Source organism: Nothobranchius furzeri, chromosome 15, assembly GCF_043380555.1.
Source record: "Nothobranchius furzeri strain GRZ-AD chromosome 15, NfurGRZ-RIMD1, whole genome shotgun sequence".
NCBI classification, from domain to species: domain Eukaryota; kingdom Metazoa; phylum Chordata; class Actinopteri; order Cyprinodontiformes; family Nothobranchiidae; genus Nothobranchius; species Nothobranchius furzeri.
In genome coordinates this window covers 27,340,035-27,365,204 of record NC_091755.1, presented here as the reverse complement: position 1 = coordinate 27,365,204, position 25,170 = coordinate 27,340,035, and the positions used below count along the sequence as shown (strand labels likewise).

Genomic DNA, 25,170 nt, shown 5'->3' with positions numbered 1-25,170 from the left:
GGAGGAGGAGGAGGAAGGAAGGCTGGTCGGACCAGAGTGTTGTTCTGTGTTATGAAACATCCATTTTTTTGAAGGTAGGATGAATTGTTTACTGCGAGTTTGGCCGCAGCAGTGCTGGTAAGGCCTCGTTGTTTTGTTTTAAAAGCTGTTGCTTAATTCGCTTCTAACACTTCTTTATTTCCTGAAAAGTTTCATTTCTTCAACTTTGTCCTCCTAAACAATCCCTAATAACGCTTAACTAATAAAGTACATTGGGATTTTACACGAACTGTTGGCTTTCTCTCTTCTACTTCTGCCTTGTCTTTTTAATTAATCTCTGTTGCAATAAAGCACAAGTAGCTTAATGTTACTGGAGAAGCAATAGGGGTCAAATTTAAATTTTAATGATTCCATCTCATTATTTGTTGTAAACAAAGCTTCCTTGTCAGTGAAGAAATGTTGAGAAACCTGACTGGCAGCCATCATCAGCTTGCTTTGCTCACCACAACCTGGCACTAGCAGGGCCGGCTCTAGGTAATGTGGTGCCCAAGGCGAGACTGCCCATGTGCCCCCCGCCCCCGTGCCTGCATTAGGGCTGTCGCGTTGAGGAATTCCCCCTGCGGTGATTCAGGGTGGCTTAATATTGCGGTGTGCGATATTATTGCAGCACTTTTTTTATTGCAGTACTATCTAAACATAATGTTTACACATTTAAAAAAGGTAAAAAATTGCAGTGCCTTCTTTAATAACACTTTACTGAATGCAGATCAAACGGCAGTAAGAACACAGATCGCAGTAACGTTTGTTTCTCCGACAGTCGGAGTCCGACTGAACTTAAAAACAACAAAATTCAGGAGGTTAAACTTTTAAATGCAAATTTGGCTGCAGCATCTAACAAATAAGAAACAAGTCCCCATTTTGTTTAGTTGTTTAAAATCAAGCATAAAAAATTACATGTACCGGGCGCGCGCGTGCCGGGGGGCGGGCGCACTATCATTTCACTTTCACACACACGAATGACGGTGATTTATAGCTCGGTCACGTCCTTGTTACCTACAAGGAAAACCAGCATGTTAACCATATACGGTTTGAGAGAGGATCTGAGAGGGGTGGCAACATTTGCAGCAACACTGAAAACCCTCTCGGATGGTGCGCTCGTTGCACTAACGCACACGTACTTGCGTGCGACTCTGGCGAGCAAAGGGAATCTCTCCCGGTTGTTGCTCCACCATGTCAGGGGGGTTTCTTTAGGGTGGATGCATTCGTCCTGCAGGTAGCGAGTGAGCTCCAGCTCGGCTCAAACTCTCTTCGGGACGGTTGCAGAAGCAGTGCTTGTCCGGGACTTCAGCAGGTCTCCGAGCATTTATTTATTTATTTATTTTTGCAGCTGGTGGCAGCTCTGTCTCGGCCAAGGACTCTGGCTGCGCAGCAGCTGATGTACTGAAAACCAAAGTGCTCCCAAAGGAGCAAAGTAACGTTTCGTTTTGATACCAGTGCAGCCATCCTTCTCAACATGAATCATTGAGTTGAACCAAGTTCAGTAATCGCGGTGGGTTTCTTCATATTGCGATATTTCACTTTTGCGGTTACCGCGACAGCCCTAGCCTACATGCCTCCCACCCACCCACCACACATTGGAAAGAGCAACTCCACTGTTATTCCTTAGTTACTAATTTTTTATTTTAAATATTCACACAGCAACTCTTTAAAGTCAACAGCCTGAAGAATAAATGTAAGCTTGAAAGATAAGTAACCAGAGAATATTACAATAACCAACAACTCAAAATGTTGTGCAAATGTCATTGGGGGGGATGCAAAATCAAAAGCAGCATTAAACTGTGCAATCAAAAGCAAAACTCAAATATCAGTGTCATCATAAAGAAAGTTCTACTTTCCATTTTGTTCAACTGCTGTGGCCGGTCAGCAGGATCCATGGGGCCAGCAGCTCATACATGTTCACAGACATCTGTTGAAGCTGATGATGGTGTTCAGGCTGTTGGATTGGAGCACTGAGTCTGCTGGTGTTGGGTTCTTCTTCTGTGAGAAAATAAACACACACACACACACACACACACACACACACACAGCAACTTAACCCTCTGATGCATGAATTAAGAGCAGTGCCACATTCACATTCAATATTCCTCAGTCATGTGCAGTGATGCTTTTCATTATTTTTAATGTTACTGGACTTTTTAATTTATTGATCTTTTTTTAATCTGTTCTATGAAAACATGAATAAAATTATCAAAAACTGGTGGAAGTGAGTGCATCCATAGGGAATATTTGACAAAACGTATGTCTCACTCTCAGGTGCTCTTCAGCATCAAATAAATTTAGAATATGAGGAAGAAGATCCGGTGATCTGAGGCACTCTGAGGATTTCATTTATTGAACAAGGAAACGCCGACGCGTTTCGGTACGACGTTCTTCAGGCCATAAACCTTTATGCCTTGAAGATGACTCACTATGTCACAAAAACTAATGTCCATCTTTTTTTTTTTTTTTTTTTTTTTTTTTTTTTACAAATTTACAGCCTAATTGACAATAACATCTTAAGGAGACAATTTCAGATGTGTATGTTCAGATTATTTAATATTCTCAATGCTAAACCAATGCTGCACAGACTGTGCCAAAAACAAGTGTCTGGTGTGGATTTAAATAAATTAATTTTGCATATCGATATATGTGATAAGCCGTTTAATTTGAAAAAGTCCGTTTCTACTGCTGATTACAAATAGCCTAACAAGTAACTTACTCACCTGGCTCTAGATGCTGAGATTGTAGCTCAGTGCTGCGTGATGCCTGGATAGAAGACGCTGCAGCGTAAACAAGAAAGACGGCATAAGATGTCATGCTGTGTTTTTGGCAGTGCGATAGGCAGTTCTCACTCCCCGCCGGCCCAGCGGCAGCTGCCCGATGTGAAGGACAAAGTTGATATTTGGTACACCCACACCTAGCGTTCTTCTGATATGAAAATATTAAATTCATATTGTATGCATACTTAAAACTTGAATCGAAGTTCATAAAAAGGCTGCAATCATAATCCAAAAAACGGTAAAAAAAATCTTACATTCTTCATCATCACAGTGAGGCTCAACAGGTGTAGAAGACAGTCCCGCCCCCGTGGTGTCAACAGGTGCCTGTGTGGCTGCAGATATGGTCTCACTGCATCTGGACACGACGATTCAAAAGTAAAATTAATTGGTTAAAGTTATGAGATACTGTATTGTGAATGTAAACAGCTAGCGAGGGTCCGTCCGTGGACCGTGCGTGGCAGGAGAGGCAGTTAGCTAAAATTGTAAGAGGGAATTCTTGTGAGTCTTTTGTATATGTCAAGTTCCATTTGTACCTGCTCTGTGATGGAAGGGACTCTACCTGCTGTATGAGAAGCTGCATCCTCCTTAAGTTGTCTGTCCTCATCCTCAAACTGTTTTTTAAGGCTGACTTTTGGACCGTTCTTGGCTGGAAAACAAAAATAAGTAGTGTGAGGATTGTCAAAACAACAAAGATCCCTTTTAGAATGTAGGACTACATGGTTGGATTAGAAAAACTCAGAAACTACATATTTTTCTGGCTTCTTCATCTCGGCGTCATCCATCACCCTGTCCGCTTGAGGGTCCTCTATGGGGGTTTATGGATACACAAAAAAATTGCTGTTTCCACAGGGTAATTCCACTTTAGATCAACAGTATACAACCCCACAGTGATACTTTATCAATATCAAGTCATTCTGATGTTGCCTTCCAAAATAAAGGCCTTTTTAAATTGCCCATATACGACCAAACTTTCAGTGATTTCAAAATGCTCTAAAGTAGAAAATTGCTGTTTCCACAGGGTAATTCCACTTTAGATCAACAGTATACAACCCCGCAGTGATACTGTATCTATATCAAGTCATTCTGATGTTGTCTTGTTGATTTGAGGTTTGTACCTGTAGAATGAAATGTGTGTTTTGAGAGTTTTGATTTCAAACATGTACATTGAGTTGTTTTGTTTGGAAGTCTGCTAGGTAAAAACCGAAAGTTTCATGTTTCTGAATGAATGTTTGATGTTACAAAATGAGTAGTAAATGTACAAAATAAAAGTTTGATTTACAAAATAAAAATACACATGCAAAATGAAAATTTCCTGTTACAAAACAAGAAATACAAGTACAAATTGAGAATTACAAGTTAGAAAACTAAAGTTACAAGTTACGAATCCAAAGTTACATGTCCTGAAACATGTTCCAAGTTACAAAACTCGGTACAAGTTACATTGGATATTGTCCCAATCCTAGCTCCATAAGTTCAGGAGTCAAATTTCAAAGAAGCTGAGAAGAACCGCTTTTACTTATGACTAATTTGGTTGAAACACACTGCAAAATCCCCTGTTCTTGACTCGGCTTTAAAGAAGCAAAATTTTATCATTTGCAGTGACAATGCCATTCTAGTAGTTTTTGTTTTATTTCGCCAGTACTTCAAAACTACACCAACACACATCCAGCTGGAATGAAATGGGAAACTTAGCACACCCCGGTGGGGCTCATAATTGTTAACTAGCTTACAAACGTTAGCTTACATTCTCTCTGCTGCTGTTCCTCAATTTTAAACAAGTTGCTAACTTTGCCAGATTTCACCCAGCTGAATTTATAACATTGTCATAAATAGCATTTCATTTTACACTGGAGCCGATTTAATAAAAATGTAAAATAAAATAAAATGTTTGGATCCTTAACAGTGCTTTTTGTGACAAATCTTTTAATGCTAAATAAATAACATAATTTTTGCACACAACAAGAATCTAGCAAATCACTAGTGGACAGTAACTCACATCCTCCATAGTGAAATATAGGATTATCATACTACTATGATTGGAAGTAGAAGGTTTCCTATGTCCTTGCTGAACGAGAGGAGAAGAACAATGGTCTCGCTTTCCAGGATGTATTGGAAATATCTAGACTATAAATTAATGCCAGACAGATCCACAACTTGCATCCTTGTTGTCTTCCTTATTCCCGCAAACGCTGCTTCACAACCCACCTGATACTTGCTCTGTTTTTTGTTCGTACGCACTGATTTGATCAAGCAGATCTGTTGTTTAGTTTGACAGTAATTTGAAAGAGCAAAAAATCATAAAGATTTAATGTTGGTGGACTTTGTGTTGTAGACCTGCCTGTCTGATTATGGCCCGTTGGGTACAAATAGAACATCTTCTTCGACTCCTGGCTTCTGATCAGAGACAGGATCTCTATTCCATGTACAATTTCCCCATCGAAGCCAGATATTATCTTCGTGATTGGATTCAGATCCAGAGATGGTATGACAAACGCAGACATGCATGCACACAACAAATAAACATTCAAATTGACTTGCAGCCCTGTTGCTATGTGTGCATTTACTTATACAGGAAGTATGAATTTGTGTGCATTTGTGCTCACAGGGAAGAGTTTGCACCAGAAAAAAGGGAGCTAGAGGGCCAGGCTCGGGTTCTTTTGAACCAAGCCATCAAAGGTTTGGAAGAAGCTGCCAGTCACATAAACAGTGAAATGGACAAGATTAAGCTGAAGCAGATACGCAGTGATATGGTAGGTGGCCAATCAGGCTAAGTCTGAACAGACCAATCAGCTAATCATAGTGGGGTCAGTTTCAAAGTTTCAAATGGTTCTATTGCTGCCACCTCTATTTTTCAAATCTCTCAGATTTCCATTACACCTTTTTCTGGAAAAAAATGTATGAACTGAATTCCAGGCAACAAGTAGAACCAGAAATGGTTAGCGCTAGCTGCTAACTGCTGCCAAGTGACCCTCGGATGCAGTAATTACAATGCTGTAAAGGTTCATTATAGCGTTTGTCTAAACAGCTATGACAGTTTTGAAATTGGAGTTGTTTGAAAACTATATTAATCCACTTTGAAACAAGCCTCATTGTGACTATCCATCAGCTTGTCTGTTCAGTCAGAACCATGAAAACTTGCTTCAAGCTGTTCCATTTGTCATTGTGTGTTCGGCAAACAGCTTTGATTGACAAAACGAGAAGAAAAGGTGTCGTGACGTAATGGAAATTGTCCGTTTCTCAAGAGCATTTTGTTTTTAAGGCTGTCAAAGAGTATATCTAATATTTTATTCTGTTCTATAACAGTTTGTATCTATTTGGAACAGCATGATCGTGAATAAATAAGCCGGTTTGATTGTCTATCAGGTAGCAGTGAGAAGGTTTGAAGCTCTAATGACTCCTTTTTTACAGGCGAATTACCAGCCTCTACAGTTTGCTGTGACAGTCAAGGAAATTCTCATGCAGGAGAAAGTTCTGATGGAGGAGGTATTTTATTTAAAACACTCAGTTAGTCTATAGATAACCTGTGTAATTTTTAATCATGTTAAATGATAAATGGCCTGTATTTGATATAGCGCTTTCTAGAGTCCTGGAGCCCCCCCAAGGCGCTTTACAACACAATCAGTCATTCACCCATTCACACACATTCACACACTTTCTTTAGGACTGTAAATGTATGATGCAGCTACAAGAAAATAACCTGTTGCAAGAAAAATGTTTATGCTGAGGCAAGGTAACACTGGTTTTGTCAAATAAGTGGTGCTCATTTAACAGATCACGTTCCAGAAACATGTTTTATATTTTTTAATATGCCATAAAGGTATTTGAAGATTAAACATTTTCTAATTTGCTTCAGCAATAAATCAAACCATGTAAAAAACTGGAAATAAGTGTACAAAATTTGCTGCAGCTTCACAGTTATATCTTCGTAGATATGGCGAAGAAATTCCTACATTTAATTAGAAACCATAAAATGTGAAATATCACGAAATAGGAAATATCACCTTAATGGATCTTTAAGTAAATTTAAATCACCTTAATGGATCTTTAAGTAAATTTAATCAGAAGATTGGATCTTTTTATTGCAGGGATTGAGTAACACTCCATATTAACTTCAAGGAAAGAGAGTGAGTCAAGTCTTAAAAGTTTAAAGATTTATTACTAAACAAATTAAATCTAGACTAACTTCAACACTAGGTGTATGGTGTAACTAAGGTGAGGTAAGACTGAGAATGGTGTATGTGTGAATATTTCAGAACCAGCAAATCCGGGGAAACGATTAGTTCTGATGGGAGTGAAGATGATGTCTTTGCGCTAAGCTTTGATTCGGAGATTCATAAACACATAAGATGCCATTCTGTCGGCCTACTTTCCCTTTTGGAAGTCCCCGTTAGATTAGGAATGTCGAGGTCCAGCTGGACCCTCTCTGGAACCGAAGCCGGTAGGAAAAGCAGCGGTTGCCGACCAGACCAGTCTTTGAGATACTTCTGGGTCACGACAGTTTATCGGCATCTAGCTAGACCCAAAACGGGTTTGTGATGGTTCAGCTTTTACTCTGAAAGGAACCGTTGCAGCAGGTGGAACAGCAACAGATTTTATCCAGCTTGTCATTGGTTCTTTTGGCTGAAGAGGAAAGTTACGGATTGGCCACTCCGACAACTTCTCTAGAATGCTTTGAACTGGCGTTAAAGATGACGTGGGCAAAATTTTATATTTCGGATGTTTTGGTTTATGGTCGAATGGAAAGATGACAGATTTACCAAGCACCACCAAAGCCACGCCTCCGTCAGATGTGGCAGATTCTGATTGGATCAGTAAAAGCAATGTATCATGTCTTAACGCTACGTGTGATCAGTCTCTAGTGGAAACATTTAAAGTCATATTACTTATTATATTCTATAGGATTATAATAAAGTAATTAATATTTTCATTTCACAAATCGGCTCACATTTTATTATTGACTAACACTTTGTTTGATTAGCTTATTAAAAATAGAGTTCTTTGATTTATTAAAAAGATAGAGTCCTTCGTCTTCATTCTTCTCTTGCGCTGGAAAGGAAAACTGTTTAGAAGCAGATGCATGACCTCGAGCAATATCTCATGCAGATTATTTCTTGCTGGGGGGGGGGGGGGGGGGGGTTGACTTTTAGGTGGAAAACAGTCATTTCATTCCGTTACATAGATGAACACTGTCACGAGATTATAATGCCCTCCAGTCATAATACAGACCTGGTTGACCTATTTTATAAGGCGTGATGTTATTAGAATAAATACTATTTAAAATGCTTAGCAGTTGTATTTATTTCTGTTTAGCTTCTGAAGAGCAACAACCCCCAACACCAAATGCTCCCTCAGAGCGACCCTAACAGTGAGGATGTCGGAAGGTTGAAGGAGAAGGTGAAAGAGCTCCAGGTCATCAGAAAAAATATGCATCACATGCAAGAAGAGCTCAACTGGGAGAAGCAAAACTATGAAAGTCTACAAGGTGAAGACATGTTTTAGACTTGCAGCGTGGAGAGCCTAATTTTCCTAAAAGAACAGCAGCGGTGTGCGGCGCTGCAGGCAGGACTCAACTTGCTGCGTATAATTTGATGTTTCCACAGGGTTTCAACCGAATGGAGTGGAACATTCACAGGAGGTTAAGAAACTGATCAGCAACATCCAGAAAATGGAAAGTTGTATACTTGAAGGAGCACAGGTGAAACAATAACTTGTAATTCCACTGTTCATTAAACACAAGTTATGCATGTTTTTTATTCTCTACTCACAATGAATACTTTACTGTACTTCACTCAATTTAAACATTGTAATAATCGTTTTAAATGCTGCGTAGTGTGATGTTAGTGTGTTTTCAAGCATTAAAAACAAGGATCGGTGTAACCTGATTAGATTCTGATTGTTACAGAATGCTTTCCGGCTGCTGAGCGACTGCGTGGACGGTCTGGAACGCTCTCAAGCCCAGTTTATCAACAGGGTGAAGACGTGGTTGTGGGATCAGCACAAAGCAGCCATAGGTCATCCCTTTGATGACAACCTCAACCCTCTGCAGACCTGGTAATGAGAACCCTTCTCATGTTGTGAACAAATGAAGACCCACACAGCAGTTAGACGTGACCTAAATACTTCCAGCGCTAAACTGAAAGTTAGTTTAATTTGTCTGGATGACTGCAGTTGACTTTTCCTAGCCACACTGTCATCACATTCCCTTTCAGAAATAACATTTAACTCTGTTAATTTAAACACACACATTATTTTGGAGATCTGTGTCTTTCTTGGCCAAGGTAACATTTCAACCAGTTTTCTGTATTTTCCAAAAAATTTCCAGAGGGAAAAATCCCAAGCTGGCTCTTCCTGATGAGTTAGAAGCATTTTTAATGCCATCCCCTCATTGCCCTTGGACTAATTTTGCAGTTAAGCGTGCCGTTTTTCCTGCTCATTTTATTTTGGGCTGCTGGGTGGCCATGTTTGCAAGCAAGTGCTTTCATCTGTAGAAGAAAACAAAGTATCATATTTTCTTTTGTTAAAAAGTTTCACAAAAAGGAGAAATGATCTAATATTGTTATTTTACCTTTTATATTAAAAACCGTGATGAGTAGCTGGGCTTCAGGTTTGGTTTTAGTTCAGTTAGCATTGAGTTGAAGACTTCAGCTCCAGTGTGACACCCAGAGGATTTTGATGGTATTACCTTTGATCTCTGAGCTTCTAAGAATTGCAGCAGTAGACTGGTGAAAATCTACCTATTGACTATTGACTGGAGTGTGTTGATTTCCACCCACATACTATTTATTATGTATTAATAATTATTAGAGTCTACATGATTGTATCTCTGTTAGCGTCAAGATCGATATGTAACCCCCCATCATACCCATCTCTCACCTGCTGTCTATTGGGATGAAGGCCAGCCCACTCACGTGCGTACGTCGTTTTTTAAGGTGCGAGCACCTCCTTGGGTTGAATTGGGACCTGAGCCAGGAGGTAATGCTGATGGAGGAACGGCTCCCAAAACTTCAGGAAAGGCTGGGGAATCTTCTGCAGGTTCTGGTTAAAAGGTAATGCAACACCACTGTCTCTCTCTCTCTCTCTCTCTCTCTCACACACACACACACACACACACACACACACACACACACACACACACACACACACACACACACACACACACACACACATACATAAATAACGCAACTTTTGTTCCTTTCAGCTCTTTCGTTGTGGAGAAGCAGCCCCCTCAGGTCATCAAAACTCAGTCAAAGTTCCGCACAATTGTGAGGTGTCTGCTGGGAGATAAATTAGCACCAGGGAAGCCTACCATGGTGAAGGCACAAATTGTTAATGAGCAACAAGCCAGAAACCTGGGCAGCGTTTCCAGGTGAGACTCAGTTTTTACACGCTCAGTGGAATAAAGCATTTGAGACGGTCAGTTGGGTCATTTTATTCCAGTTTAATCACACAAACAAACAATAGATAAACAAGTCTCGTCAAACGTATGTGTTTGAATACATTACTGTAATGTGACGATCAATTTGTTAGTTGAGACAATTCAGAACTTATCATAAATCCCAAGGAGGGAACTTTTTATGTATCAAACTGAGAAGTTTGTGGAAGGTCAGCCTGGCATCCTATATGTGTAGATATATAGTCTGGCCATGACCCATAGACAGAAGAAGAAGAAAAGGTCTTTTCTATAGCGCCTCTCAAGATAAAAACCACGAGGCGCTTCACAAAAACAAAATGTAAAAATATAAAAAATAATTTAGAAAATGATTAAAAAATATATTTAAAATGAGCAAAAAATAGACAATTGTGATTAGAAAATGTTAAGAAAGAGAGAGTGAATAGGAAAGAGGGAAATCAGTGGATCCCGAGGAAGGCGGAATAGGTGGGGAGAGCAGAACAAGGAGAGGGTGATGAAGGTCACACCAAAACCAGCTTGAACAAGTGAGTCTTCAGCTGCTTTTTAAAGGAGACCACTGAGTCCACTGATCTCAGGCTCAGGGGGAGAGAGTTCCAGAGTCTGGAGGCCACAGCAGCAAATGATCTGTCACCTTTGGTCTTAAGCCTGGTGCGCTGCACAACCAGTAGGCTTTGGTCACTGGACCTCAGGGACCTGCTGGGGGTGTAGGGACTAAGAAGATCACCAATGTAAGATGGTGCTTGTCCATGTAAGGTCCTATAGACCAGAACCAGGATCATGAAATGAACCCTGAAGTTGACTGGCAGTCATTGAAGCTGGAGGAGAAGTGGGGTGATGTGGGTGTGTTTGGAGGACTTGGTCAGAAGTCGAGCACAGGCATTCTGAACCACCTGTAGACGGTTCAGGGAGGTTCTGCTCAGACACGTGAAAAGAGAGTTACAATAGTCTTAAGCGTGAGGAGATGAAGGTGTGGATAACAATCTCAAGTTCAGAGCGAGACAGAATGGGGCTCAGCTTAGCAATGTTCCTGAGATGGAAGAAGGAAGAGCGAACAAGAGAACTGACATGAGAATCCAGGGTGAGAGCTGGGTCAAAGGTCATGCCAAGATTCTTGACGGAAGGTTTGGTGTGAGAAGCAAGCTGACCAAGAGAGTCTCTGACTTTGGGAACAAGCTTGTCTGGGGCACAGCTGAGGATCTCAGTCTTATCTTCATTCAGCTGAAGAAAGCTCCCAGCCATCCAGGTTTTAATGGAGTCTAAGCAGGTGTGTAACAGCTGCAGCTTAGACATCTCATGGGGCTTAAAGGAGATGTACAGTTGGATGTCATCTGCGTAAAGATGGTAGGAGATTCCTTTGAAGGAGCTCAGGATGTGCTGAAGAGGAAGCAGATAGAGGAGGAAGAGCAGAGGCCCCAGCACAGAACCTTGTGGGACACCATGGGTAAGGGAGGTGGTGGAGGACCTAAACTTGGAGACGGCCACAGAAAAGGAGCAGAGCTCAGTCGTGGAGTAGAAGATACGGTTGTCATTCAAACGGTCTCCGCACGCAGCTAGACAATGTAAGGACTAATCAGAGCCAAGAACAACATGACATATTCTTCACTGTGAAAATCAGTGAACACAGCAGTCCCCCATGCACCATAGAAGAAGAAGCAAATACATTCTTTTTCGAAAAAAAGGTCTTGATTTCCTTTATTTGCTCATGTCTCAATGAAAAGCTCAAGTCTAAATAATCCAAAGTTGATGCCAAAGTTGTCCCAGATGAGCGCCGTTCCTAAGCCGATGCCATCTTTGTAGTTTTTCTCTGTTGCAGATCTGGTACTAAGCCAGCCCAACAAACACACAGTGCTGTGGTTGGCATGATACAAAATAGTTTGAGTCACTGGTAGACCTGATGAGGCTACAAGTTATAGCCTACAACCCACCTGCAGAGCAAAAACTTATGCTACTGCTACAGTTTGTCTAGATTTCCAGGCTGGTGGAAAGTTGACATTTCAGGTTTTTCCCACTTGTAGCTATTCTTTTAGCAACTTTAGGTTTATCACATAAAATAAGTACTTTTTTATGCTTGTTTTATGTGATAAAATAAGCATACGCATTTCTGTAGTTACAATTTTTGTTTGTCTTAATTTAAAAGACAAACTCAAATAGTCTTGGATCAAATTACTTTGTTCAGGTGTTTTTCAGCTATGATGGCCTGGGTCCATCTATGAATATCCTATATCTAAATAGGATTCATCCTCTCTTTCAATTTGATTGAATTGAAATCTATTATGAACATAGAATTAAGAGAAATGTCAACAAATAAATGTACTCAAACAGAAATGAGTGCTGGTAATAGTCATACTTCTACAGAACTAATGATTCACATGAAATATAAACATTTTCATGAAACTTTCATAATCAGCAAAAGCATGCACCCCTTCTATGAGTCTGCTGACTCCATAGTTATTTTATCTGTGGAAAAACCTGACATTAAAACTTTATCAGCAGTGAAAATGTTGGTGATGTGATCAACAATGCAGCCGTCTTGGAGCACAACACATCTACCAAATGCTCCTGTGCCACCTTCAGAAACATGGTATGTACTAGTCCTGGTTTTGCATCCCACATGAGATCTTTTTTGAGCTTTAATGTCAAAATAAAACCAAATATTTTCCAAATAGTCCATCAAGAGAATAAGGCGAGCAGACAGAAAGGGTTCCGAGTCTGTGACGGAAGAGAAGTTTGCCCTTCTGTTCTCCACAGAGATCTCTATCACAGGCTGTGATACTTCATTCAAGATACAGGTTTGGACTGAAGCATTTTTCTGCTGCTGTCTGATGGAAACGGCTTCATTAGTAAAGATAACCTTATTCTACTGATTACAGTGGATCTCTCAGCCTGTCGTCATCATTGTTCATGGCAGTCAAGACAACAATGCTTTGGCCACCATTATATGGGACTGCGCCTTTGCTGAACAAGTAAGCTTCTAATCAGGATTTGGTTTGTTTTCACCATTATAGCCTCATCGGTAAACTCACTTTGTTTTCGTCGGTCTTTTCTTCACACCAGCTTTTTTGTTGTTGTTGTTGTTTGTCTTCAGGACCGAAGGCCCTTTGTGGTGCCAGATAGTGTGCCCTGGAGGCTGATGTTCAACACCCTCAATCTGAAATTTACTTCTGAGGTCCAAACAGAGTTCCAGATGACTTACTACAACAAACACTGTTTGGCAGAGAAGATATTTGACACCCAAAGCACTATTGAGATCTTTGACGACATGATGGTCTCCTGGGCTCAGTTTAATAAGGTATTCTCTCTCTCTCTCGCGCTCTTTCTCTCTCTCGCTCTCTCTCTCGCTCTCTCTTACTCAATCATACACACACATACACACATTCTAGTCTAGTATTTGTTGTGAGGACCTGCCTAACCCTAACTCTAACCCTGACCTTAACTAAAACTTAATTCACACCATACTTCTAAAACGTAACAAGTAGAGCTCTGTAGCATTGTACCAAAGTAAGGACCAGCAAAATGTCCTCATTTCGCTACTAATGTCCTCAGTTTGCAGGTAAAAAGCTTGTCATTGGTCCTCACTTTGATGTATAGACGAGTACACACGCAGACACACACACTGAATCAGATATCTCACTGTGCCTTCGACCTTACAGGAGATGCTCCCAGGTCGACCGTTCACTTTCTGGCAGTGGTTTGAGGGAGCAATTGAATTGACCAAGAAGCATCTGAAGCCCTACTGGAGTGAACAGTGAGAGGACTTTACTTCTTCTGATCTGAGAATACTGTGATAGTCAGTGATAATAACCAGAATTTTTAATGTTTGAGCCAACAGGCTGATATTTGGATTCATTGGAAAGCAACATCTACACAACATTCTTAAAAACAGCCCCGGCGGGACTTTCCTGCTTCGCTTCAGCGACTCTGAGATTGGAGGCATCAGCATCGCCTATGTGGTTGTTTTAGAAAGTAAAATATTTTTTAACCTGGTTTCATTTATTCTTAAAGAGACTATGTTTAGTTTTTACCATTAATCTCTGGAAATGTTCATCGAAACATTGTTGAAAATGAACAAAATGATGTCCAGTTGTTGAAAAATATTAGCAGCTTTGTACCATATAACAATAAAAACCAGGTCTAAAGTACATATGGCGCGGGTCTAACTTCTGTGGGGACGCCATGTGTATCCTTCTGGAGGGCTCAGGGTGTTGCACCTGTTGATGACATCACTCTAGATGATTGACTGGACGTACGGCTTACAGAAATTACGTTAACAACGTTCTAATACATTTAAGCAGTAAGAAACACAAATTTAATAACAAAACTGCAAAACTCTTTCCAAAACCTATGTGACAGAACAGAATTGAAAAAGAAATGCAATATATTTTGGCCGAGCGGTATTGTTGTAGTATGATGACGTCATCGGTAGGCGCAGGACCGTGAGCAGATCCAGAAACTACAGCGCCAGAACACTAGCATCGGTATTGCAATCTCTCGATGGAATTAACTGAAGGGCCATCAAAGTCTGAGGAATCATGCCAAGGTTGCATGCTTTCTGCTCCACAGGAAATAACATTTACCGTAGTGTTTTTTAAAACTAGCAACAGTCACGGCGATATGGTGTCAAACTACCCTGAAATGCATGTACTGCCACCTAGTGGCAGGAAATTACACACTGCCACTTTAATAATTTAAATGCACTCAGTAAAAATGGTGCTGACTTGATTTACTGCAGTGGTTTCCAAAATATGCAAACTTTGAGTGTCCATCTCAGTGGCCTAGTGGTATAAGTGTCTGCCCTGACTTTACTTTACTGAAAGGTACTCATTAAAAAGTAGTGCATATGTTTAAACTGTGTAACACATACATATGTTCACCTTTATTCCAACAAACAAGTTTAATTTCTTTCCTAGATGGAGTGCGGCAAATCCAGAATATCCAGCCTTTCACTAAGAGAGACCTTGAGATACGCAGCCTTGGCAACCGCCTCCGGGACATTTGTGAGATATTGTACTTGTATCCTGGCAAAAACAAGTTTGAAGCTTTCAAAAAATTCTTCACAGGTAACATTCTTCACATGGTTCAGTTTAAAGTAATTAGTAAAGACACAGAACTGAGACTTGATATTTTATTGGTTTTCTGGTTTGAAACAGTTGCTCCACAGCAAGCTGATTCAGGATACATTCCTGTAACTCTTACGACTAAAGTAGGCACGTAAGTTGTCTTTTTAAATGTCAATTTACTACATTTTCAGTTTGGTGTTAAAACTTGAAAAGGGAACCTGAAATGTTTTTGCTTTTGTGTATTTCTGTGTGTGCAGGGAATCCACGCTTCCTGCTGCTAATATTGTACCTCAGCCCAACAATCCCACGGGCTTCATCCTGTAAGTGTTCGAGATCTTAGCCTCATGCTGTCGTGGTTTGCTTTGGATGCAGACATGTGGAAAGCAGTTCTCTGGCTGTGGGAACATGTTACATCTGCACGTGTAAATTAGAAGTCTCCTGGATGCTCATGATGGGATGATGAGATAATTGAAAGTCTTACAGTTAACAAAGTAAATGCTTTCTTTAAAGGTGTGGGAAACTCGTTTAATCAATGCACTTGCTGGGGTTTCTATAAGAATGAATGCCTTGCAAGCAACGACTGTATGAAAAAGATGGACAAACCCCACCCACAGCTCTTTGTGGGGCTTTTTTGAAGCCGAGGGTGGTTCTGATCACCGCCATCTTGGCTGTGTTACAGTTCTCGTCACGCCCAGACAATCCAAAAATGGGAAGAGTTGGAGCTGAGAGTGAGGCTGTGAGGATGGGAGCAAAGAATTGACACCCATAAATGATGAACCAGTGTAGCTACAGGCTAACCCAAAGCTACACAGAGCTTAGAGCAAACGAGATAGCTACAAACTACCTGAGCTAACCTGAAGGTAACCTGAAGCTAACAGAGGTTTTTTGGCGCTTTTAGCCAGAAAAATGTGGCTGAGCGACTCCGACGTGAAGCACGCATCAAGTCAAAGAGCTTATAGTAGCTTATCTAGCTTGGGTTTCATTACCCAGCCAGCAGCTCCACCAACACGTTATATTTCAACCCATCTTTGATCAAGCAGTGTTATATTAAACACACATCATTTCCCCCATTCAACCAGTGAAATAAAATACAGAAATATAATTTTACTTACTGATAAAAAGGAAGCAGAGGCTTCTTGGATGATCTATTATTGCAATCAATACCACAGCTTTCCCTTTTCGTCCAAATAATTCCATGATTAACACCCAAACAAGAACACACAGAGGACACGGTTGTATTTAGACATCTTGCCTCAGATTGGATAACAGCAACACCACTGACTCCGTTGGCTCTGTGACATGAATGTTTTATCTCCACAAATAACGCAAGCCTGGAGGAGTTCTGCCATGTGGTGGAGTTGCTTATGCTAACAATTAGCTTCTGTTTCCTGGACGTTAAAACAATAACAACAAATCAAGATGGGTGTCCATGAGTGTTAAGTGACAATGTCAGGCTTTTCAAATCCTAGAGTTTCACTGTCTATTTTCTATAAGACGCTAATGCAGCAGATAAGTGTAGGAGACTATTTTCATGTTCAGCCTGCATGAAAAACTCAGTGACTGATTATAATCAGAAATAGTAATGATAAATATTTTTCCAGTGATCCACACCTTTAAGTTTTTGTCTTCCATCTTGGTATAAATACGAGTTTCATTTTGCTGTACGTCTGTCATGGTGATGGTGATACTATGAATTTTTTTTTACATATTTACAGAGATGCCATTTCCCCGAGTCACATACAACCGATGGATGGCATTGCCATGTAAGAGTACCTTCAAATATTTCATTGACCATATTACCGCGTGTGTGTGTGTGTGTGTTCTCAAGAGCCTTGGGGGGTTGAAGAATCCTAGAAGGTGCTGTATCAAATACAGGCTATTTTACATTCACCATTTACCTTTTTAAATATGTTCTAAAAACAAGCCTCATTTGTACATTTAGCTTTAAAAATAATGATTAAATAAAAAAGTAAACTTTATAGACTACATTCATTGGATAGAATTTCTAGTTCAAGTAGAACCTGTGTTGGCATACTCCCGCTAATTGTTCAGGGTAATTAGTTTAACTGCACTATTGTGAATGGCAGCTAATTCTAGACGAGGTTCCAGCACATAGGTTCTAATCGCAGAGCTAGTGTCACTGGTTCAGGAACCTAAAGGACATTTTACAAAACCTAAAGCTTGTTTTACAACTATGTCTCTGGTTGCTGTTCAACCATGACTCAAATCAAGAAATAGCTGTGTCATAGGGGTTGGACGAGAGGCCGATGATAGTTGACGGGTTGGTCGGGGAGAGCGCTGGAGAACCAGGCGATCACAGAAAGGTATCCCTGGGACAGTGAGCAAAAATCGGGCTGCCCCCATAGATGGTACCTGCCTGAACCCCTTCAGTTTCAGTGCTCAGCATAAATGAGTACATCCCCCTTAAAAAGTATGAATTTAATCAGTAGCTCAATGAACAAAAAAAACTTTCCAGAATTTTCACAAGGCTGGGTTTTATTGAACACTTGTTAAACTCCATAACATGAAATTAAGATTAATAATATAATTTAGGTCACAAAATCTTCAGTTCTACTAAAATTATTTGAAGCAAAAATCCATACACTCAGCAACAAAAACTACAGCAAGTATTTTGTATGACCACTATGGTTTTCAAGCACAGCACCAAGTCTCTTTTACCGCCTGGATGCTGGATGGAGCGGCTTCAGAATTTCCCACTGAAGTTCGATTGGGTTCAGATCAGGAGACATACTTGGCCTTTCAATCATCTTCACCCTGTTCTTCTTCAGAAATGCAACAGTAGCTTTAGATGTGTGTTTTGGATCATTGTCGTGTTGGCAAAGTGCCCGATGACCAAGCGCACGGAGTGATGGCAGCATCTTCTCCTCCAGTATAGAGCAGTACATTGTTGAGTTCATGATACATCAATGAAATGCAGCTCCCCAACACCAGCAGCACTCATTTTTGCAACATTGGCATGAATGGATTTGGTAAGAAAATCACTTATTCTGTGTGTGCAAATGAACAAATCTTGTTTGCAATCAATTTTGTAGTATGGCATCTGATAGAGAAAGTTGATTCTGAAAGGAAACTAAAGGTTTTCTGACAGATGTAGTGGGGTGTGAGCACTGTAAATATATTCTCTGCCTCTACATGCGATTGAGGCAAAATGTACTAAATTCAGTCTTATGGTCAGGAGATGAAAAAACTGGGTTTATATATTAAAAAAAAGCTTTTATTTTAACAAAAGTATTACACAATGCAGATTTAATGAAATAACAATGCTCCATTTGTATTTACATTTGAAGGATACAGCTGGATTATAATCTTTTTGCAGTGTATGGTATTTGTTCTCCTTTCATTTTACTGACTTACATTTTTCATACATGTGCAGAGACGACATGCCCTCAACAGATCTTCCAGATCTGGATTTGTAAGTGTAACTTCACTATTGCTGCACAGAAGATAAATGTTTTTGTTATTAAAAAGCCTTATCCATGTAATAGGACACTTGAGTTAGAGTTTGATTCTGTAAAAATATTTTGGATGCTTGGATCTGATGTTGTTATGAGTAATCAGTGATTGAAGTTAGGGCTGCACGATATTAGGAAAACCTGCGATGCACGATAAAAGTGATTAACGGTGCGATGATGATATGACTTGCAATAAACAAATGCTTGACTCAAGAACCAAAAAATATGAAAATTTTAAAAATGACTAAAAACATCTTAGAAATGGGAAACGCAAATATTGTCATCAAAATCTGTGAGGAAAGAGCAAAGGAAAATGAGCAAGTAAAGGAAATCCGTGGATCCTGGGACAAGCTGCGCACTGACAGAGGCGAGTTCCGTCCGCCTGGGGGCGGTCATCTAACCTACAAGAACCCACCCGACTGGCCAAATGGGTGAAGAGCTCTATAGAGAGCATAAGTTACTTCTGCACCATGGGTCCTCGGAAGAACAAAAAATGAGGCTAAAAGCGCTATTTTCTAATTCCGCTTGTTTTGTGCCATGGATTTCACACATGATGTCCGTGAATTTTACAGACGCATTTTGATACCGAGAACATGGCTTATTTTCAAACGGGGGGAACGATATTTTAGTTTTGTGTCAAAATAAGTCCAGGACTACAAATGCGCTTCACGAAAGTGACGTCATCAAATCAGACACAGAGAAAACTGTGGGAAAAGTGCCGTAAATTCAGCAAACTTCCCACAGGAGGAAAGAACCACCATAAATCTGGTCATTTGTTAAGTAGCAGCTACTTTGGGAACAGGAGATTATGTGGCGGCATCACATATGCGACGTGCCGATTTCTAATTTGTAGTCATGCTAATTACGAACTTTTACAAGCTAATAAATCTCAAAGTACGTGACTGGCATGGTCGAAACACCCATCATTACTTACCATTTAAATTGCAGTACAACATATATGCTATCCAGGGCGCAAGGCAAAGCGGATTAGAAAATAACGTTTTTAGCCCCGTTGACTTGCATTCATTTTTTGTTCTCCCAGGGACCCACGGTGCGGAAATGACTTAGGCTCCCTATTTGATTAGTCAAAAACGTCATACTTCCATTTGATTGACACAATGCATTATGCGTAGCAAACATTTGAGTGGACCATTTATCGCGTTTTGTTCTGTTTTTTATGATCTGAGTATTGCACATGCCGATATCGCCAGCGATACAGTTGCGATGTATTGTGCAGCCCTAGTTGGAAGTTGGGTTAAAAATGTGTTGCCACTCTTCTTGCCCTAGAGACATTGCCCACATCACTACTATTAATGACACACTGTAATATAAGAAATTAGCTAACATAATTTTTTTATTCTTCGACAAACTAAATGTTCATTCTAATATTTAATTTGAGGAAAACAACCCTGAGCTTGTGTCCAAATCTTATAAGGCTAAAGCTTAAATTTCCATTTTGTGCACATTTTAAGTGTTAGTTTATTTCAACCTGATAAGAAATCATTAGCGAAAGGATTTCTACATGTAGAAGAGAGTTTTAATACATTAAGGAATTTAAATGCCCTGCTTGTAACTCTGCAACACCTGCTGCTTTTTTCAGGGATCCCTTCCAGCAGCCGCTTAGTGTATTGGGGATGTCCAATGCTGAACACTCTAGTGATTCTCAAATCTATGAAGTAATCAAGTAAGTTTTCTCATCATATTGGTTACTGAATATGTTTTTATCTAAGGTGGTGTCAGACTATGCTTAGTGGTCACAATGTCTAATTGTTTGTCCTCATGGTGTTGGCTTGGCTACCCTATTCCCATCAGGCCTACAGCAGAAGGGATCTGGGAGATTGGGCAAAAGCACACATAATGATGCCACGGTGTGTCTTTTGAAAGTGCTGTGACATCATAGCAAGATGAGAAAATTGTGGCATTCATGCCACCAAGCTTTATAGTATTATTACAGCAATGGTGGATGTCTGAAGGTCATGCCTGCAACAGAGGGTGATGTCATGATCACGTGCGGAATGTCTGCCGTCCCCAAGAGGCAACAGTATTTAAAATACATGTAAACATGGGGAGTTTGTTTCGCATCCGTGAACAGTATTAGCTGAAATGGCAAACCGGAGAGATGCAGAGATTTGGGAGCGTTTGGCCGTTAGCACAGATTGCCAGGCAGCTGACAGGGACTGTGAAGGACAGCCATCGTTTGGAGAGGCTCTTGAATAAAAGGAGTGTGGCTTCAATCAGGATAGAAAACAAGTCATGCCTAAGCTAATACGCATAATATTTTGTGAAAAACACATGATAATGCTACATTACCTCCACATGGCTCCCTGATGCTGCCTCGACTTTGTGGCAAAGTGGTGTCATTGGTTTTTGAAATAGGCTAAACACACGCACACACACACACACAGACACTCACGCGCGCGCACACACACACACACACACACACACACACACACCTGCTGCTTCTGCTGTTTGCCCTAGGGTATGGAAAAGTATCACCCCTATTGAAATATTTAATTTTTATTTTCCTTTACACCCCTAAAGGTACAATATGTAAGACTTTTACAGTGAAATAATTACAAAGTAGTGTAAAGTCTCAACCATGTTGGAAAGAAAGTTACATTCTAACAGACTTCCTACTCAGCTGGCTGGACAGTTGTCAGTTCTTCTCCCAAAAAAGCTAAAGAGGGACGTAGTTTTTATTTACAATCTGTGCGCCTGTTGGGTTGATGAGTCTGTGCCAGCTAACGCTGCTGTGCCGGCATCTTTAATTTGACACCAGCCAACAAATGCTGCAGGGTTTGTAAAGAACCTAAGGCAGTAACCTCGCTGCATGTTGCTATGGGAACTTTGAGTCAAAAATGTGTATCTAGGCTTCTCCCACTAGAGGCACAATCCACATAATGCTGCCATCAGTGACACATTGTAATGTCAGAAATGAGCAAATTTATAAATTAAGTATCAGTGAGTAAGTGAGTTAAAGTGCTCTGCTTGTAATGCTGCAACACCTTTTACAGCTATTCATCACCGCAAGCGGTTGATCAGCTGAGGGTTCAAGACAACACATGTTCTTCCATCTATCCTGGACTCACGTAGGTTTCCTCCATTGTATCAGTTACTACCTTTATCAAAAGTGGTGTAATACTGTGCCAAGTGGTCATCATGCTTGTCTTTGTGGTGTTGCTTCTGCTGCCTCATTCCCCTCGGGACAACACTCCTACGTTTGGTGACATTGATACTGCACATTAGCAGGTTTATGAAAATGAATGAAACAGTAAAGCAGAACATCTTTTTGTAAGATTTCTTCATTTTTGGACAGTAAGGGTCATACAGTGTAAGGTATTAATTGTGAAACTAATACTGTTCAAGCTGTTATAGCAAATTTGGAAAACAAACATTTTTTTCATGCCTCTTAATTACGCATTTGTCTAAATACCCTCTGCCAATAACAAGTAACCATTGGACCACCCAGTTTTCAGTCTCGTCAAACCGCCATGCATTACACTAGGCCTGGGCGATATGGCAAAAAGAATGCTCATGATATATTTTTCCATATCGTTCGATCTCGATTTTAATCACGATTAATTTTCATATCGTCAGTTTAAAGCAGCTTAAAATGTAAAAATAAAGAAACTAGATATTAGTTAAACCTCTTATTGACATTCTGTGTGTCTTTAATGCTATACAGGTACAAAATAAACAAATTATCTGCTTTGGGAAAATTAACATACCCTAAAATGTAAACTTTTTTATCTGTGATATGTAAATGCCGTTTATTCCATAGCTACTGGCACTTAATCTTAATAATACTGTTTAGCTACTTTGCAGGTACAAAATCAAACAACGGAAAACAAATATAAAAATTAGCAGTGCAGAATTCTCTAATCAAATATTAGAACATGATGTTCAGAGGCATCATGTCTTTTGCTATACAAAAAGTTATATCTTTTGTGATGGTTTTGCTTCTTTTTGAGTTCCGCTGGTACGGTGCAACAGCTGAAAAGTACGAGATGATTGATTCCAGTGCCGGCTGGACCACTACTAGCAGCCGCGCTAGTGCTAAGTCTACTTTGAGACAAGCTAACAAGTTGTCCGGACTCTGCTCGCATTTTCATGTTCTCTGTATAATCACTTGGGTGGTATTTCTTTAGATGATTAAATAGATTCATAGTGTTGCCAGTTTTTGAAGGCACCATTCGCCGACATACCTTGCATGTCGGCTTGATTTGCTCAACGTCACTTTTGAGATACCCGAACCACCGCCACACAACTGACGTTGAGTAACTTTTCTTCTGAACAATGTCTTCATCTCCACAAGACAACTCCGAGTCATGACTAGGATCTACTTCGCTGTCTTCAGCTCCACGTTTGGCCATTCTGCTTATTAAACCTCTCCACCGAAGTAGCGGAGCAGGAAAAGTGTAATGCGTCTTCTTTTTGTTAAATGGCGTGGGCAACCAACGCGCATGGAGGGTTAGCGCCCCCCACTGAGGCTGCAAACATCTGTTATTTCTGATCGAGACTCCCAGCTGATCACCGTAATTGAACTGAAAATGATCGTGATCACAAAGTGCGATCATATGATCGCCCAGCCCTACATTACACACTTGCATAGTTAGCAACAGAACACCACTGGTGTAAGAGATTCACAGCCCAGTAATATCAGAGAAGGAGAAACAGCCAGCACTGTCTTGTTTCATCTGGCAAAGTGGGTTTCTGGTTCCGGCAAAAGCATCTTTGGGAAGATACCTGAGGGGAGGGGTGAGAGGTCCGTGACCGTGTTTGCATTCAAAAACTAACTTTTTGTAGATTCGACATAACTTTAAAGCTGCTGATTTCTATCAAGCAATTTTTTAAACACAGTCACGGAACTGTCACCCCTCCTGTTGGCTATCACCGCTAGACCAGTGTTTCCCAAGCCTGGTCCTCGGGGACCACTGTCCTGCATGTTTTCCATGTTGCCCTTTCAAACGCCAGTGTGTCCATGCTGCCACACACCTGACTTAAATGAATGAGTGATTAACGGCTATCTGCAGCTCTTGATGTCCTCCTGAGGAGGCAATGTAAATCAGGTGTGCTGAAGCACAGACATGGAAAAGATGCAGGTCAGTGTGCCCCGAGGACCAGGGTTGGGAAACCTGGCCCTACACCATGTCCGCCTGATATGGGAACACACATTGCAACAGTAAACGAAATTGTGCTAAACACCAAGTGTTGTTTTCTATGTCTAAATGTCTTTTGTTGTCCGTGACTTCAAATTCAGTGTTTTTTTTTTTTGGGGGGGGGGGGGGGGACTCTGGTAATTTGTCTTAAAGTTGAAGTGGTAACAGCCGGCTGTTTCACCTTCTCTGATTGAGCATCAAACCTTTCACCCCAATGGTGTTCTATTGCAAAATGTGTGATTGTGTAATGAGTGGAGGACCCAGGATAGTGCAGTAGTTCAGTGAGAGAGACAGCCAGATAGTCCAGTAGAACGTTATTAAGAAACATGGAAAAATGTTTTAAGCTAGCTTGTTTTGCAGATTTGCCATTGTAGGGTAATGAGTTCATGAAGTCACGTTTCCTGCTTGTAACGCTACAACACCTGCTGCTTCTCAGGGACCCATACCAGCAGCAGTTTGATCAAATGAGGGTTGACAACACCAATCCGGCTGTCCCTCCCATTTTTTCTAACCCCAGGTAGGTTTTCCTCATCATTTCGATCCCTAATTTTAATTTGCAACTAAAGTAGACCGTGCCAAGATGTCTTCATGTGTATTTGTTTGCCTTGCAGTTTTCCAGATAGCAGTATGGAATGTGACTTATTTGAGGATCTAAATACCTTCTCTGCTCAGCCGCATCCACGGGGATCTGGCGCAAGAGGTGGAGGACACCCTGGACAGGTCACCAGCCCATCATAGGACCACACAGAGAAAAACGACCGTTCACACACCCACTCACTCGTAGAGACAACTCCAGTCAACCCGGCATGCATTTTTATTGTTAGACAAATTTATTACATGCTGGTTTTTGGAAATCGCGGCTGACATCAAGTCGAAACTGAACCCAAACTCAACTCCTACGAAACAAGTGAATGTGTTCTTTCCTTCCTTCACCGTTTACACCTGAAGACACGGCGTCATGACTGAAGCCAAACACATCCTGGATGACTCAGGTGTTTATGCTGATTTCTTTTTCTGACATCTACAATTTGACCTGCATTTACATAAAGAAATAGAAGACACACGTCTGGCAGAGGTAGAAATGGGGGCCAATGGCACTTACAGAATTAAATCTGAACTAAGCACACCCTTCCAGTCCACAGCACGCTCTTCAAATTGATACTTATGTGAAGCACTGCTCTTATATCTTCTGATATGGAATACCATTTGAATCAGTGGGGAGAACCTAAAACACAATGTTCAAAAAACAAACCTAAGAAGTAATAACATAAT

At 40.6% G+C, this 25,170-nt stretch overlaps 1 protein-coding gene across 3 annotated transcripts in view; it reads left to right on the top strand.

Moving 5' to 3' along the window:
• stat6 (signal transducer and activator of transcription 6, interleukin-4 induced) overlaps positions 1-24,973 on the top strand; it is a 25,128-nt gene extending 155 nt beyond the window's left edge. The window contains exons 1-24 of one of the 3 annotated variants that reach the window (XM_054745894.2): positions 1-74; positions 5,131-5,280; positions 5,404-5,548; positions 6,207-6,281; positions 8,109-8,280; positions 8,399-8,493; positions 8,701-8,849; positions 9,728-9,844; positions 9,997-10,164; positions 12,703-12,790; positions 12,876-12,998; positions 13,080-13,172; positions 13,295-13,498; positions 13,860-13,954; positions 14,039-14,172; positions 15,117-15,266; positions 15,357-15,417; positions 15,524-15,586; positions 16,982-17,029; positions 18,661-18,699; positions 20,340-20,423; positions 21,754-21,828; positions 24,335-24,415; positions 24,510-24,973. The exon at positions 1-74 is cut by the window's left edge and continues 155 nt beyond it. In XM_054745894.2, the coding sequence (XP_054601869.1) occupies positions 5,147-5,280; positions 5,404-5,548; positions 6,207-6,281; positions 8,109-8,280; positions 8,399-8,493; positions 8,701-8,849; positions 9,728-9,844; positions 9,997-10,164; positions 12,703-12,790; positions 12,876-12,998; positions 13,080-13,172; positions 13,295-13,498; positions 13,860-13,954; positions 14,039-14,172; positions 15,117-15,266; positions 15,357-15,417; positions 15,524-15,586; positions 16,982-17,029; positions 18,661-18,699; positions 20,340-20,423; positions 21,754-21,828; positions 24,335-24,415; positions 24,510-24,636 (2,520 nt within the window). In that variant the 5' untranslated portion in view covers positions 1-74; positions 5,131-5,146 and the 3' untranslated portion in view covers positions 24,637-24,973. Of the gene's footprint in view, positions 118-5,130; positions 5,281-5,403; positions 5,549-6,206; positions 6,282-8,108; positions 8,281-8,398; positions 8,494-8,700; positions 8,850-9,727; positions 9,845-9,996; positions 10,165-12,699; positions 12,791-12,875; positions 12,999-13,079; positions 13,173-13,294; positions 13,499-13,859; positions 13,955-14,038; positions 14,173-15,116; positions 15,267-15,356; positions 15,418-15,523; positions 15,587-16,981; positions 17,030-18,660; positions 18,700-20,339; positions 20,424-21,753; positions 21,829-24,334; positions 24,416-24,509 lie in introns of all 3 variants that reach the window. The other 2 variants (XM_054745892.2, XM_054745893.2) reach the window with 2 other exon arrangements.
• Positions 24,974-25,170: the final 197 nt, after the last annotated feature.